The sequence below is a fragment of the Perna viridis genome, chromosome 9 (genome assembly GCF_037379345.1).
Source record: "Perna viridis isolate PV_CMFRI_1.1 ecotype Kerala chromosome 9, ASM3737934v1, whole genome shotgun sequence".
In the NCBI taxonomy this organism is placed as follows: Eukaryota; Metazoa; Mollusca; class Bivalvia; order Mytilida; family Mytilidae; genus Perna; species Perna viridis.
In genome coordinates, this window is record NC_142453.1 from 25,641,422 (window position 1) to 25,659,397 (window position 17,976).

General features: G+C 33.0%; 1 protein-coding gene across 2 annotated transcripts; it reads right to left on the reverse strand.

The window, feature by feature from the left end:
- Positions 1-1,549: 1,549 nt before the first annotated feature.
- On the reverse strand, positions 1,550-9,491 carry LOC148607507 (intraflagellar transport protein 22 homolog). Of its 2 annotated transcripts, none has more exons than XM_088545397.1 (6): positions 9,365-9,491; positions 8,721-8,803; positions 8,041-8,121; positions 5,282-5,380; positions 2,573-2,673; positions 1,550-1,753 (listed from the first exon to the last, which is right to left on the reverse strand). In XM_088545397.1, the coding sequence occupies exons 1-6, from the start codon at positions 9,404-9,406 to the stop codon at positions 1,599-1,601; spliced, it is 561 nt and encodes a 186-aa protein (XP_088401523.1). In that variant the 5' UTR covers positions 9,407-9,491; the 3' UTR covers positions 1,550-1,598. The 2 variants fall into 2 exon arrangements, with proteins under 2 accessions (XP_088401523.1, XP_088401524.1); XM_088545398.1 differs by lacking the exon at positions 9,365-9,491 and adding an exon at positions 9,216-9,351.
- Positions 9,492-17,976: the final 8,485 nt, after the last annotated feature.

Below are 17,976 nucleotides of genomic sequence, written 5' to 3' on the forward strand. Positions count from 1 at the left end.
TGAATCTACATGCACTCATATTTTTAGATTATTATAGTCCTTTCTTCATACAGATCTGTATATTGGACATAAAAGCATGTATCAATCTCCCAATCAAATGAACAGTAAATCAAGAACAATATCATATCTGTTTCAAGGTGCCGAATTACACACTCTATAATTATAAATACAGTTTTGTTTTTTTTTCTCTCAATAGTGGAACAACCAAATGACAAAATAAGACAGTAGTTATTTCTAAATTGAAATAAAAGTGAATGTGTTGGTATTTGACATATTAAACCATCCCTCTCTGTCTGCTACTAGAATAAAAAAACCTTTGATAGATCGAAAGGGACGCAAAGTATCTTCCCCCTCCAACAACCCCCGACCGACCCCATTCTCTCTGGTTAAAAATCATTCAACTAATTATAAATCTGAATGATAAAACCACGAGAACCATCTGAATTCAAGTGTGGAAGATATTCACAGTTTCTTGTTAGTTACATGCACTGTACCATCTCTTTTTAGAAAGATCTTCTATTTAAAGGAGGTAAATGAACTTCCATGCAGTTTTCTTCAGTTATTAACTTATACATTATAATGCCAATATTCAGTAGTTTAATATGCATACTGTATGTTGACTCCGAATGCAGATACAAAGATAAAAATATGCAGTTTTTACTATAGTACATAAGAATCGAATAAAGTCTAGTGTATCGTATAATTATAAAAAATACAAAAATATCTATCATATAAATTTTGCAAATATCAGTAAGCTAGAGTTTAGCTTTAGAAGACACATAGGGAGATCTAAAGGAATAAAGTCCTTATGTTTACTAATACATGTACTAGTATTATAACCTGGGTACTAATCCCCGTGGGCAGACACTATATAAGAGGTACTGGTTATGTTCTGACAAACAGGGTTGCATTTTCAGCTTAATTGTCTGAAACTGGGTATGATGAAGAACCAGAACACCCCGTCAATTTTCAGATAACCCCCCACCTGGGGGAGGGGAGGGGGAAAGACTACTTTCACCTAGTCAAAAATAGTATTAATGGTCTATATGATAATATGCATAATTATTCATTCCAATCTGTCTGTTCTTGGGAAATAATCAACATTGAAAATCACATAGTATCTATTACATTTCAGTGACATTTACAAAGTTATCTCCCCTAATTTTAAATTTTACAACACATACTATATAGTTTTTATCTACTAAGAACAAGGGAAAAAGCCACATTACTTCCTGTTTACTGTAATATTTTAAACAAAGTATCAAAAATAAAAATATTGTAGGCTTTCCAACCATGGATCACATTTTGCATGATTCTTACCTGGAGTGCTTCTTTAAATTTCATGTGATTTTATTTTATTGTCTGTAATGTTGACAATCATCTATTGAATGAATTAGTATGTAAAAAGGATCTTCATATGATATACACATGAAACGTATAAAATGCTATCAAAATTGGATCAATAATAAACTAATTTTAATGTTATTACTCCAATTTCCCACGTAACGTCCTTTCAATGGATGAAACTTAGACAAACATAAAGAATGAATTAATTTCATTTTTATTATAACACATAAAGACAGAATAGATAATTATTGTCACCGTTGGTTCATGATACTGAGTTCTTCTTGGTCCCTATTTGTCGACATAATGCCTTGTAAACCTGACAAAAACTTGTTAAAATTGTCTCTAACAGCCTCTCCATCCTCATCAATATTGGTAGGAACTATGTTTAAATTACTGAATGATCCAGCTGTAAGTAAAATGGAGAAAAAGCTGATGTGTGTTAGGATTTGTAAGTTCAAGTATTTATAAAGACCAGGCAAAGTCCTTAAATTTAAGACTATACTATGCATACCGATCCCTTCCATGCACTAGACAACCTTTTTAAATTTGTTGAATTAAAATTGTCACCATTTTCTCTACTCTTTGTTGGAGTAGCTGTAGAATGCATGGGAAATATTTCATTGAGTTATCCAGCCTAGATTTGTTCCAAATTTGCAATGCATAATATAGGAAATACAGTTAATTCTAAATAGTAATATTATACTAAAATTAGAGTGGTGATATTTCATTAATTGCATCATGGTATTCAAAAATGTCAACAATAGTGTTGTATTTAAATAATTAAAAACAAAATAAAATGTTTTTCTTTGGGGGCTAAGAAGTGTTTTCCTCTAGCGTTCCTCTTTTTTCATCCCCTCAGCTTTACACACTACCTTATGCTTCTTGCGAAATTTGATTGTGCAGTCATCTTGTTAAATAGCTTTTTGTTGTTAAGGTTTTTCAAAGACATCATTCATTTTTCCCACTTTGAACAACAACAAAATAACTTTCTAATTATTGAGAAATTTGACCTACTTCAGCCATACATGCATGAATGCATGATACAGAAAAAATGAGACATTAAATCCACGTCAATTCTATGAAATGTTCACTGTAATAGCTAAACTAAATGACGCAGGTTTTACGTGACTCCAACATATTTTTAGCTTTCATATGCATTTGATATTTTATCATTGATTTGAAAATCATGCATGCAAATTTTACATGTATACAAAAGAATACATACACAGCTCAGCTCTTTCTCTTTCTGAAGCCCCTGGTTTGTGGTGAGCGAATACAGCACACTGTGAATCTTTTAGTCCTTGATTTTGTACAAAAAACTCATGCCTGATAAGAAAAATAAACTTAGTCTAATGCAAAGATATAAAGCTGAACATATAACCGGTACACCGTAAAATGTAATCAAAGAGCATTGGCAGATACAGAATTATTAACCATATACAGAACTGCATGGTCTTTCATCATAGCAAGTATCTTATGTAAAATTATTAATTATAATGCAAAAACCTACCCAAAAAACAGCTTCCTTGAATCACGTGATTCCCCTTTTTACAGTGAAACCCTATGACCAAAACAAAATGAATCCAAAACAAACAAAAACACACACACACACACACAAAAAAAAACATAAAACAAAAGACAAAACAAAACTCTTGGAAAAAATTAAAAACATCAAACAGTATCTGTCAGCTGAATTTGTCAACTAAGCATTTACAAGACTACTATAAGGAAAAGATAACTCTGCTAATAAAATTGATTCTGCCTGCTCAATTTTTATGACTAAAATGTTTAAAACCCTAACTAAAATGTGGTAAGTCAAGTCTACTACAAAATATTTATCCAAAAAAGAAAAATACCCTTAACCCGTAAAGTCTACTGTATTATAATTTACAGGTACAAGTACACACTTGAATCTTTATTCTAAAAATGAAGGGATTAGATGTAATTAAATTTAGAATAAAATAAAAACAGTCATTTCAAATATTCAGAAATCTCAAAAAATTACATACCAAGAAGAGACAAACATGAGAGAGCAGACAACTTTAAATTAAATGTATTATAAAAATACCCCTAAACTTGGCACTAGAGTCAGAATCGTAGTGTCATCTGAGATTCGGGATAAAATATATAAGGCCAGCCAAATAAAATCAACTCTTCGTTTTATGCCTACATGATCTTGCACATGTTGAGCCTCACTTAACTTGTTACACTGCCATACTTAGTTATTTATGGTTGCTTTGTAGTGTGATGTGACAAACTTTTATGTAAATTTTTCATATTTATAGTCATAGAAGTAGTAAATAGTCACTCATAAAACCTTATGTAAAAATTGGCTGTGTGCCAAGTTTCCAAAAATAAAGGAAATTTTCATTTTAATTGATATTGGTGATCAAAAAGCCAATTATAGCTAAAATGATGCTTGAAAATTAAAATTGATGTAATTGAAAATTACAAAAATGTATAGTATTTATATGTTATAAAGCATATAAGTTACCTTAGAGCAAGAGACTGATACAGACCATGCCATGAATCATGATTAATGAATTACAAGTGTTATAGAAAACATTATAACCACACCACTCTGACCTAGTTGAACATAAAGTGTTATAGAAAACATTGTAACCACACCACTCTGACCTAGTTGAACACCAAGTGTTATAGAAAACATTATAACCACACCACTCTGACCTAGTTGAACATAAAGTGTTATAGAAAACATTGTAACCACACCACTCTGACCTAGTTGAACTACAAGTGGACAATCATTCAACAACTTATTATATGACCACAAATAAGATTCAGATAGTAGTTGTATATTGGCATGGCGCTATTGTCGTCATTGTCCCTAGATACTTAGTTTTCGTGTGATAATTTGAGTATTACTATTACATGTAGTTGGACAGCTCTGCCGATGACACAGACAACCATGAGAGCACGAAACAAATATACGACCAGACTTTTGGTCATATAAAAATGATGATTTTTAAAAAAAATTTGGGCATCTGGCCAAAATTCAAGGTTATTAATAGAACCTTGTTAGTTGATGGACAATGCTCATATTAGCTTCCTGTTTAGGATGTCTTGTTCTGTCTTAGAGTCTTGACATTGTGGTTCCATATTAGTACCATTCTGATTTAAGGAAGTAGTATGTACTATAAACCAACTAATTTTGACTGATACTTAGGATGATTAGGATGTCAATCTGATTTTACAGCTTTTTAAGGAGGTAGACCTAGGGTAAGGGACATATCTCATGAAATCAGTGATATGATTACATCATATTCAATTTCACCAAAGCCTCTCAAGCTTTTGTTTGAAGCAGAATAAAATGAGTCCAGGTTAATTAGATGCTTACATAAGATTGATGTAAAAATTGCTGAATATAAACGTTCAAATGATTTTTAAGACTTGTGTCCCTTAGCCCAGGTCTACCTCCTTAATTTTCGGTTGAATACTCTCCTTTAAAGATCTTTTATGCCATTACTAGTCTTTTACAAAGAAATTCATTTTCACTATTCTATTCAGTGTTCTCCCCAGGATTTTTAGATAGTGCTGCATTCAGCATGTGACACAATATTAATAGGTCCCATGTCAAAATGTTCTACTTAGTATTTAATTATTTAAAAATTGACTGTGTATTCAAAATGTACATTGCTGTTTACTTCAATACTGTTTTTCATTTTTCTTTTTTATATTTAACACAAACATTAAAAAGATATTCTATCAAATTATGATAAGTAATTCTTCATAAACATTTCCTCTAATTCATACACACTAGGGATTCTTCATTGATGATTTTCCTGCAAATTTTGGCTAACAGCAGACCCATTTGAAATTACAATTTTTCAATGCTTTGGGGTCTCAATGGCTTATTTGATTAAATTTAACATTTTCTCTATTACTTATTCAGTTTTTGAAAGAAATAAAGCAATACCATTTTTGTAGTTCTTGGCCATGACTTCCCTGGTCTGGATTATATACAAATAAAACTCCATTTGCATCTTTTGCCATAGCAGGCCAGCATGACTCAAATCTAAAATGAATAGGTAAATCAGACAGGTTTTCATTTCATAAGTCATTTGTTCATAAGTCAATACACTTATTGTCAGCAGGGTAGGAAACTCATAAAAAATATTTACCAGACTACAGGGCTTACTACATCAAAAAGTTACCTGTCCTGATTAAAATTTACCATCCCTGAAAATTTATGTAACAAAATTCCTTTCAGATTCTAATGTATATTGATGTTTAAAATTTTAGCATGACAAAAAAAGTAAAATTTGATAAACCTAAAGATGTCTGTACTATGTATGACTTATGGTTTGTCACTTGATGAAAACACACCACAACAAGTGCATGTATAATTGAGACGCTACTGGTGACTTTAAAGAGCATTTCATTTTTAGCGGTTGGTTTTTTGGTCTACAACGTAATTCAGCATGCAATCAGAAAAGTTCTGCTTTAAGTAAATAAAAATTAAATTTTGATTTCATTTATTGTGACTTTACTTAAACTCAGTCACTGTCAATAATTATCCTCAGACTCATCTCCAGACAGCTGAACGGCATAGCTGACAATATAACTTTCCATGCGAGTCGTCGCAACTTAACCATTTGAAACTGTTTTAAAGCTTGGAACAATTAATCATTTTGGCTAAGATTGATCATACAATTTATTCTTTTCCTTTGGATCATAGTCACTTTTTTTGGGGAGGGAAGTTAAAAATAATGTTGTAAAGACTATTACATTTGATAAAGTGGTTCCTTCAAAACTGCAGGATAGTCATTTTTCAGTTAGAGATTCGGTTAGAAAACTGGGGATTTTTAATCAGTGTTTTTTTTCTCTTCTAGCAAAACAAGTCATTTATGTGTAATATTTATGGACATCCTCATACCTGAAGGTTGTGTTGTTACATACTGTGCTGAGTATTGATTGTCACAAGTTACTTTCAAAATAATGCACAGTCTTTGTTAGCCAAATGTTTTCACAATCTTAAGCATAACCATGTCCATAGAAAATTTAAGTGAAAGCCTTTTTTTTTCACTAACTGCATACCATGAGGTTAAATATTTGGGAAAATGTAGCACATATTCAATAATGCTGACACCAAATTTCCAAAACCATCACAATTATAAAGGAGTATTATTTTCTTTACTTATTGCAAACAAAACCTGGCAGATATACTGTACTGTTGAAATTACAGAAAATGTAAAAAAAGAATTATAAGGGAGGTAACTGACATTTTGAATCAAGAATGGTAATTTCAAAATTTGTTAACACACGTGGCTCTACAAAATTTAGACTGTTAAATTGACAGTAATTAACAAATTAAATTAATCTATAGGAGAGTTCTTTGTGATGTCATCACTTACCTATGATTTGGTTTTGTTGGCAAAAAACCCATTGAGTGGCATAGGGTATCAGTTTTAAATCATCATAACTTTTTCATTTTTAAAGACAATTGAAAAAATCTTTTGGTTCCCAACATTGCAAATAAAATTCTTTTTATACATGGAATTTTTAAATAAATATTTAGTAATTAGACTATATGTACATAAGATTTTAATAATAATTTTATACAAAAATAGAGGTTTACATATAAATATCACTACAAATTTATTTTTTCAAGTAAAATAGTTATAAATTCACATACATAATATGAATTATTTTATCTAAATGAAATATTTTACAGAACAAAAATTGCACATAAAATAACAAAGTTATAAAGTTTTGAAAATTGGGATTCTAATCATGAAGTTGTAAATTGTTTATTTAGTTGTTTATTTGCCAACCAATTTGACACTTAATGATATGCAAATTAGTGAATATAACATCACTAAAAGAGATTGGCTATCTCTTATAAAGGAAATGGTTGGCTGTACATGAAATGTAGATGTGTTCAATCGGGATCCATTTTTTCTAATTGCCAATCATCATCAATAACACTGATCAGCTGATTGCTCCACAGAGAATATTTATTTGTAATAAAACATTTCTTGACCTGTTTAGACAGCAATTAACACCTTTTGTCAATTTTTTGGCTCATTAAATAATTAAAGGGATGAGATTGGAACATGAATTATGGAGTTTGAATACCAGTGTTTCTAGATATTTTTTGACAGTTCAGAAAGCGGTATATTTTCTGTTCCCACGGTAGAACTGTAGAAAGGTTCTCATTCCGGTAGAAATGACCTACCGACGTAGGTTCACATACAAGTGAAGACACAACTTTTACAAATTTAACAAAAAACAAATTCATTTTATCCCTTTTTGTTTTATAAGAGCGATCGCTATTGGTTGATTAAATAAAAAATCAGCCAATGGGATTTGATTTGACACACACAAGGGTTTACCATGTTCCCTGCAGAGACTGAGTCAAAACATGTGATAATTTAACATTACTTGATCAGTTTGGTTCTTAAGTTCCATTATGAATGAGGTAATACCAAGAACTCATTACAAAAATAGAAAAGGGTAATTCCAATCATCTGTAAAAATACCCCGACCACCAGGCTGTTGAAACAGGCAGTCTCGGGCGGGCTATAATTTCCAACTTTGTTGTCAGACTCTATACATGTACAACCAAAATTAAATGTATGTATCATGATATGATTTTTTTTATATAATCTCAATAGTAAATGTACATTACAAAAAATTCTGAGGACATACATGTACATGTACATGTACTTATACCTTTTATCGCCACTGACATCCCATAATTCAACCTCAATGTTCTGTCTACTGTTAAAATTATTTGTTTCAAATTCTAATATCCTACAAGAAAAAAAAATACATGTAGATACATTAAAACTGTTTTGTCTGCGCTGTGAGGTGAAGTTAGATAAACAGATAAAGAGTTGTGCTTAAGGCCTTAAAGCAAATATCATGATACAATCTCAATTTTTGTACTATGAAAAGTTGACAAGAAAATAACGAAATGCAACAAATAGATTCCTTTCAGGAAGATTTACATTTAATAAGAAGAAAATAAATACTGAAATAGTAGTTTTTTTCCAAAGGTACACATGTTTAAGCCTTCAATAAATTACTTGAGAAAAGAACATTAGAAAGTTATAGCAACAGTGTAGATCCTCTGTCAAAACGCGAATGGCTCAAAGTTTTTCTGTTTGAAGTGAAGTATTTTCGAAGAGACCCATGCTGTTAGGGTGTAATTTTCTGAACTTTACGCACAAATTCACATCACGTGTTATAGGAAGTCTTGCATATTCTCATTGGTCGAGGCATCAGCAATATAACAATATAACAGTGTATTATCAATAAAGTTAAATGTTATTTGAGTAAAAAGAGCTTTGTTCATTTTAGTCCAAGCCTAAAATCATATTATGTTGGCATGTTGATACAAAATAGTATACCTGCAGCCTTGTGTTGGGTGATATTCCCCACTTGATGTTTCTGTGGCATCTGCTAAAAAGTTTGCAAGGACTGTTTTACCACTCTAAAGAGAGATAACAAGTATTATTAGATATATTGTAAAATTTACTGTTAAAAAAAAAAATACAACTCAGACTTTTTTTTAAAAATGCTACTTCAGGTGGAAGAGATTGTGATAAAACCCTGACCTAGAACAGCTAGCAGCTTTATTTGTTGAACCTGGAACTGCTTGACTGATAATTTTACAAATGTCTGGAATGTTTGTTGCCAGATCCAAATGATGAAAATACCCTGATCAAACTTGCAAAAAGTGATACATAAATGACATGAAGTCTACTTCTTATAAAATAAAGAGAAGTTAGTACTTTATGCTCATACTTGATGTCTTCCTCATATTATTATTGGTGAATATACATTTGTGTATTAGTCAACAAATACCATCTGTAGTGTTTTTAATCAACAGCAAGATTTATTACCATTGGCATTAGGAAATTTTATGGTGGAATCACATGTACCAGACTATGAATATGATTTTTTTACTGTCCAGATGCAGATTACGCAGATACTTAGGCTCCAGAATAGACTTATACACACATTACATTCAAATAAAATTCATATAACTAACTTCACACGGTCCAACAACAAGAATCTTTACTTTGAACATCATTCTGATTAAAATAGTCAAATAAAAACACTTTTCAATTCTGTCAAAGGAATGTGTACATCTCGCTAAGGAAGTTGTAACAGAGCGCCCTCTATCGGAAGACTAGACATTTCAATCATCCCAACGGTGTATCGCCCCATATTTGTGTTTTTAAAATAATTTCGAACAGAGCTGGTCGTTCTGGAGAATTATATGTCAACCATATCAATTTATTAACATTAAAGAAAAAAACATTGACCCTTCTGTGACTAGATGGCTGCAGGTTGTGTTCCTTCATGGTCCTTTCTGCTAATGGTTGCAATTATTGAGCATGTCATCGCATGCACTTGGTCATGTTGCGATTGAGTGGTTGTTGTTCCGTGCATTGTAGTTGTTCACTTTCTCTGTGCTATTCTGATGTATGTTGTTAATTGTCGCTTGGTTGATATAGTGCACGGGCAGTTGTTGATTCTGCATGGGTCTGTGGGTCTGTCAATCCCCAGACAGCATGCCTCCGTTGGGCCAGTGTTGGCTGATGGTTGGATCGTTGGCTTTTAGTTGGCATTGGTAAGACAACGTTGGCCCAATGTAGTAGTACGTAGTTATGGAATTATTTCTTCTTGATTTATTTTTAACCAAAATGGGTTTTTATTTTTTGACAACACGACATTTTGAAATTTTAAATACTTTCATATCATAAAAAGGTTCTACGTTGGTCCAACATTGGCCCTACTATATTTGAACAACCATTTCATTTTATGTTTCTCTGTAAAAACTTGTTTTAGAAGCGAATTCTGCGTGAGAGTGTTGTTAAATTTTGATTTTTAAATCAAAACCATGATTACATGATTTGCATTATCTACATTTGTCCAACCCAGAGCCAACAGTGAACCAACACTGAACCAACCTTGAACCAACGTCGAAACGACTTTGGTAACAAACAGGTTAAAAAAAATATTATTCTTGATGCAAAAATGTATGTCGGTCTCAAGAAAGTAAAACTAGAAAGTAAATACGGATGTATATATGAAAGCAAGTATTGTGTTGCATCTAAACTGCGATACTAAGTTGGGCCAACGTTGGCCCAACGTTGAAACACCAAAATATATATATTTATTAATATAATTTTACTTCTTTCAAAAAAGTATTTTTGGTTCTTTTCTCGAATTCTGTTAACAGCATGTTTAATATTCATGCAACAAGTATTCGCATTTAAGATTGATTGATAGTTGGGTTTAACGCCCGAACAGCAATATTTCAGCTATATTCAGGTGATGAACATGAAATGGGTGATAAAATGAACATGAAATGACGATGAAATGAAAAATGGGATGGGACACAAGTATAATGGAATCGACAATTTTTGTTGCCACTATAAACAGGGAGGGATGGGTAGGGTCGGGCAATTTAGCCTCCTGTGGCAGAGCGCAATGGTTCCTACTCTGGAAGAATACCGTAGCAGAGTTCTTTAACGTGCGAGGAACGTGGCATCTTTCCCAACACGGTGCACCACTATGGTTTGCAGTCAGGTTTTCCGTATTATAGCCTGACAACCCCAGCATGTAGCATGCCAGGGATACCCCATTCCACCACCTTGGACACACATTCCAGTTGCTCTGTGGGCAGAGCGCCTAGCCCCCGGCAAGGTTTCTGAGCACTATTTAGTCGCCTTTTACGGACAAGCTTAGCGCTGCTGCAGGCCTATTCTTTTGACACCCGGACCCTATTTGCATTTAATATTTAGAACTTAATACCACAAATAAAAATATTATGAATAACCAAATCTAATTTATGATAACAATAGTGTACATGATTATCTTCCCCTTATACACCTTTGTAACTGAGAACATAATACACCTTTTACAAAACAAAAGTTGTCTTTCGTTTTGAACAAATGTATACATATCTTCAATGTAAATTCATCCCAAACACAAAACAGTGACAGGTATTATGATATGTCTATTAAATGCAAAAAAAAAAATGCTAATTTTCAAAAATTAGTATACCAATGCTCGTAGTATCTGCTAATTTTATAATAGATTTTCTTGTTTTAAACAGCTTGTCAATGATATATCCTTGCTGTAAAGAATTTATATGATAAAGTGAGGGGAAATGTGAGCGATTACTCTGAAGGAGTGTACAGCATCAGCAGTCTGCGACATGACCAGGAAATACATAATAAAATTATGTTCTAATATCTTAAGGAATACCATATGGTCTGACCATATGGTTGGGTTAACCTTGGGCATATGTTGGGCCAACATAGGGGATTGGTTGGGTCAATGTTGGCTTTATGTTGTTTGCCTCCGTAGGGCCAACGTTGGCTCTCTTTGCACTTACAACGTTGTGCCAACATTGGGTACCCTACGTTGGCCCAACGTAAATGACTCCGTTGAACCAACGTTGGTCCAACGTAGGAATGCTGTCTGGGTCAAGAGTAGGTTGATCTCGTGCTAAAGATGTATTTAAGTCTCCAGGAATAATGATGTTATTGTTAGAATTCTATTTGTAGAAGAGTTTAGCAAATATACCGCGTGTTTCCCTTTTTGGTTATTCTGTATGTTAAATTGTTTTGTTGTTGTTGTACTTGAAAAGATGCTACAAAGTTGACCCATTTTCAAAAACTGAATAGACATTTATGATTTACATAACCGAAAATTCATGCCGAAAAAATTAATTGCAGTGCTGTAAACAACTGGGGACACGTTGTTCAACTATTATAATACAAATCCAGAAAAAAGTCACCCCCATAATAAACAAGAGCTGGGCATTCCACTATTTCAAGTATTTAATCCACTGTTCTAAATATATGGTTTACCATGATGTTATATAGATGGTATGATAATTCACAATACACTCCTTGAGACGCTTAGGTTCCCCGATACCTAAACGCACGCAAAGCGCTCACCAAAACCCACGATAAACGAACGCTCCCAGGTGCGTTTAAACGCACGATAGACGAAAGATGAAAAATAATAATATTAACAAATAATGATGAAAGGGAAAATAGAAAATTGAATTAATGAAAATATATGAATTAATAATAGCAAAAAATATAAAAATAACAGTTGAATTCAAGGAAATAATCAAAGTACAAAAATAAACAAACGCTTGTATCGTGCGTTTAAATGCACAATAAACAATTCATGAACGCTAAAGCCTCCTATAATATATTTAGTTGCTTTGTAAAGTAGAATCTGGTGAGATCTAACCAAAATCTGCTTTATAGTTATGATTGAGCAGAAAACTTCAATAGTTTGAAGAATTGATGGGACCTTGATTATATTTTCAGCTCAAGTCTAGCTTTGATCTTAATTTCAGTGAACAAATTGCTTACAAATTAAGTGCTGAATATGGGTGTGTTGATGATTGTTTAAGTTAAAGAATATTCAAGGGAACCAAGGCTATTGCGGTAATCAAAAGAATGTAATCCAGGGACAAAGACCAGACATGGAAAACAGACATACATAACAAAGAACTTGAGGTAACTAAAATCATATATACATGTTCAAAGTAACAAAAGCAAATGAGCAACTCGAACTCCAATCACAACTGGGAGCATGGAACAGGTGCACCGGTAGGGTAAGCGTCCTCAGTACAATATACAACAATCGTATGGATGCATGAAAATTAAGCCCTATCTGTTGTCATAAATAACCATGATGGTTTAAGAATTAGTTAAGTTTTACCCACTTGCGTGGTTTTACAAACTATAAGGGGATCGTTAGATTCTTAAGGGGGGCTGGCAATTTTTTTTCAGGTCAGAAATTTTATTTTCAGCTTGGTGTAAGTTGGATTATTTATTTTCATCATAACCTTGGCTAGATTATTCATTTGCCATACTCATAAAAAAAGTCTATTCTTTCAATGAAAATTTAAATGTGCATATCCTAGTTACCATAAGATGTGGTTGGGGTTCTATATATTATTATTACTATTATTATTATTATTATTATTACAAACATTTATATAGCGCATTATATAATACAATTACTCTAAGCGCTTTACATAAATTAAAATAACAAATTAAGAATGCAAAAATGTACAAAATAAAATATCACAACTTACAAAATGATAAAAATAATATTATTGATGCATAAAAAAAATTAATATTATATATTTACACAGACCAATTAAAATGAATCTTAAGCAAGAATCAAGATCAAGAAGCCATTAATAAAATGATATGGAAACTGTCATACAAAATTAAAAATTGAAAATAATAATGATTCAAATTAAAATGAATAAAATGTATGTTATCTAAAAAGCAAATTTAAAAATAATAGTCTTGAAATTTTTTTTAAAAATCGTCCAGGGAATTCACATTTCGTAGTTTGGAGGGCAAGCTGTTCCATAAAGTGGCCGCAGATTTATCAAAACGTCTCTCTCCGTAGGATTTAGTTCTTACTTTCGGCACTTGTAGTAGGTTGCTATTTTCAGAACGCAAGGTTCGTACAGGTTTATAAACAGATAAAAGTTCTTGGAGATATGTTGGTGCTTTTTCATGTAGAGCTTTGAAAACATACATTAAGATCTTGTACTGACAACGAAACTCGATCGGAAGTCAGTGGAGAGCAACAAGAACTGGTGTGATATGTTCATGCTTCTTCGTTTTTGTCACTAGTCTTGCAGCGGTATTTTGTATTCGCTGAAGTTTCGTTATAATCCCTGCATTAACACCATACAACAGAGCATTGCCGTAATCCAGCCGAGAAGTTACTAACGAACAGACTAAAGTTTTACAGGCGTCCTCTGTTATATGACATCGGATACGACCAATATTACGCATATGATAGAAACACGATCTGCTGATGGCACTTGATTGATTTTCCATACTCAATGTATTGTTAAAGAGGACACCGAGATTTTTAACACATGGTACGTCAGTCAGTATAGCCCCATCGAAAGCAAGCCGCAATTCTGACAAGTTGGTTAAACGATTTTTCGGGGAGAACACGATAAGTTCAGTTTTGTCTTTGTTCAGTTTAAGTAAATTAGAGCTCATCCATGCACTTATATCAGAAAGACATCGCACTAATTTAGTAGTGGTTGACGCATTGTTCTGAAATGTTGATATGCTTTTACCAACAACTAAGAAGATTCCTATTTAATTTGGACTTTGTTGCTCCTGTCGCTTTAGAAAAAGGTACCAAAAGGGGTATTTTATTAAAACCCATGTAGATCGTTTTTTTCGATTTTAAATATTCTATTTTTAAAGTGTTCTTTATTTAATTCGACTAAACAAATGTACAGCAGATTTTATGTGTTTTGGACCGTTTTCAAGTTACAGGGGGGCGTTTTTCAATCGGATTTCGGATATCTCTTACGGTTTTCGAGTTATAAGGTGTCAAAAAGGCCACACCAGAATAAATCATTTTATTTTGTTTTGTTTTTGGTCCGTTTTGAAAAAAAAATCAAAAAAATATTTCTGCAATGTGTGAACAGCCTATTATATCTTATAGCTCAAATAATTGTCAGGAGGAAATTAGACGATCATGAAATACGTTGATTTTACAATAATTCACTAGCGGATGTGCAAGCGCGTGTCTACACATTTCAAAATACTTTCATGCAGGCACGCTGATTCCGATTTCACCAGGACATCATTGCATATGAGCAGACAGGAGTGCGCGCAAGTGAGGGGGGCGGGGGAGGTTCTTAAATTTTTCCTGTTTTCTTTTCAACATTTTTTTCATTATTTTATCAGATCCGCTAAAATCGAAAAAAAATTCATTGATTAGTCGTAAGAATTTAATGTAGTATCGTAACTTTTCAATACTTTTTACTTTTTATTGTTTTTAAAATTGACCTGAAAAGAGTTTTTACGTCGCAAAACAGACGTTACTATAGAAACGTAAAAATGCGCCTTGTGACATTTGTTAAGCAAAAAAAAAAAAAAAATGATATGATAAAACCTAAGAAGAGGATTTTTAAGTATATGAAGAAATCGACTCAACATCATTTGCCTTTTTGAAATATTCCTTCGAATTTCGCATGGTGTACGCGTGAATAAATAAAATATACAAATTTTAGATGTTGTGACATTTTGGTTAGACAAAGACAAAATGTGCGCTTAGATACATGTTCAACCAGGTACCATTATTTTTAGAATATACTATCTGAATCATATATACATGTAAAATTCAAAATTTCATAGTTATTATTTCACTCAAAGCTAACGAAAAAAGCTTTTGATAAAGACTGGGTAGCACGCAACGTGCAGAAAACGTCGAGAAAAATACAACGTGACATCACAACATACGTGCGTATTTATCTACTATTGGAAAATAAAACTCATTATTTTTTAGAATAAACATGATATTCTTAATATTTACACAGTCCTTTAAGCGTGAATATACTTAAGTAAAAATATTATTCGTTGTTATATTTTACAATCGTAAGCAAGAAAGTAGCCAATGGCCAACGTCGAAAAAATTAAGATTTGTGACATATTTGAAATACGGACAAAAAGGCTTTTGACAAAAAGACTGATTGAACATTTATTATAAATTATCATTGGGGTTATGTAATAAATTGTCAATATAGTCAATAAAAGTCCCGATTAAAAAAAGCTGTTCCCATAACTTTAAAAGAAATGTCGAATATTTTGTCTTCAAATCGATTTCTTTCCATTTTTGCTATGTCCACATCAAAGGGGAGATATTTGTAATATTGTAATACGCTTTGATCTTATCATTACGTCATGAAAAATATGACATCGTCTGCGGCACAAACTGCTCTCTCCAAAGTTTGTTTTATCAAAGTACGCCAAGAAACAACTTAGATATATTGGTGAAATGGGAGGCAAGCATTTTTAATGTTACCCGTCAACATATGAAAATGGACGTTCCTGTGATCGAATAATGCTTTCCCTCCACAATGAACGGCATCTTTCAAAGATTTATGATTGTAATCCTCAAACAACAACCATTTTCAAACATTTTAATACCTGTATTGCCTTTGATAAGTCCACATTCTAATAACAATATTTCGGTTTTCGTAACCAACCCCGTTTCAATCGAATGTGACACCAACAACGTACGAAACGTCTCAGCATATCCTGATACGGCATGTTGTGACGACTGCAAATCTCGCCCACCGGTTTGGCAAACATGCAGTAAAATTTAGGCCCCAATACTGAGCCTTGAGAAACACCAAATTGAAGTGTCATATCACCAGAGAGAACATTACCAACGGCTACACATTGAGTTCTATTAGATAAGTAAGAGCAACACTTCGCAAGTGCGAATCCATGCAAGAGCACTGCAAGAGCACTGCAAGAGCACTGCAAGAGAAACCATATGCAAATTCAAGTCTTTTGAATAGAATGTCGTGATCAATAACGTCAAAAGCTGCAGATAAATCGAGCATTAGAAGAACTGTACAACAGTTGTTGTCCAAAGCAGTTGTTATGTCATGATGGACCCGTATGAGGGCGGTCTCGGTTGAATGATAAGCTCTATAAGCTGATTGTAGTCGATCGTTTAGGTTGTTTGATTCCACATGACGCTCAATTTGAGATATAACTACCTTCTCCACAACTTTCGATATGAAAGGTAGGTTTGAAACAGGTCGAAAGTTTTTTAACACCTCTTTTTCTAGATCCGGTTTTTTTTCAGCAGTGGTCGTACTATAGCCCTTTTAAATGTTGATGGAAAGATTGCGTCGGATAGCGATTTAATCACTTTGCTTGTGATGGTCGGAAGCAACGCATCTAAACATGGCTTAATTAAGAAAGTTGGCATCGGGTCTAATTCGCATGATTTACTTGGAGCAGAGAGTGTGATCTTACGAATTTCTTCCCATGACGTCGGTGAAAACGAAGTTAGTGTTTCGCCTGTAAATTCGATGTCAGCTCGAAGGACATCATCATCAGTTTTTTTTTCTCACCAAGTTCTTTACGGATAGTTTCAATTTTTCCAAGAAAGAATTCTCCAAATTTATTTGCCAAGTCTTTTTCACTCGTGTGCGATGGAAGGATCGTTTCTCGCTTATTTTCCAATAGATGGTTTGTAAGTTTGTAAAGTTCTTTTTGATCTTTTCCAATTTCCTCGATCTTGTTTGAATGATAATCTCGCTTACATTAATTTAAGAAGAAGTTTGTTTGTTTGTATACTCTGTTCTTTATATATTTGACGAGGTATTGTTAAACTGGTTTTCCTCATGAGACGTTCAGATTTGTGTCGGTTTGATTTCGCTGTTCTAAGTTCATCGTTGTACCATTCGGTGTTGGGACGAACTCTTATATCTTTTGTTGTAATCGAAGCGTGGTCGTCAATGATGGCTTTAAGACCAGAATTATATGAATCCACTAATATATCAACCGATGCAACTAGATTTTCTAATTATGATTTAGATTGTATGTCCTCAATTAGATTTGATTTTACAACATCTCGATACTTGCGAAACGACACAGGCTTCGTTTTATTCGGTGGTCTTGTGATCTGAAGTTGAGAATGAAGAGCCAGGTGATCACACGCTGAGTTTCCATGATTGTCATAGTGATGTGGATCTTCAATTGATGGTTCTCCCGACAAGATACTCGAGTTATCACGTATTATGACAACATCTAGTGTGTGGCCTCGGATGTTAGT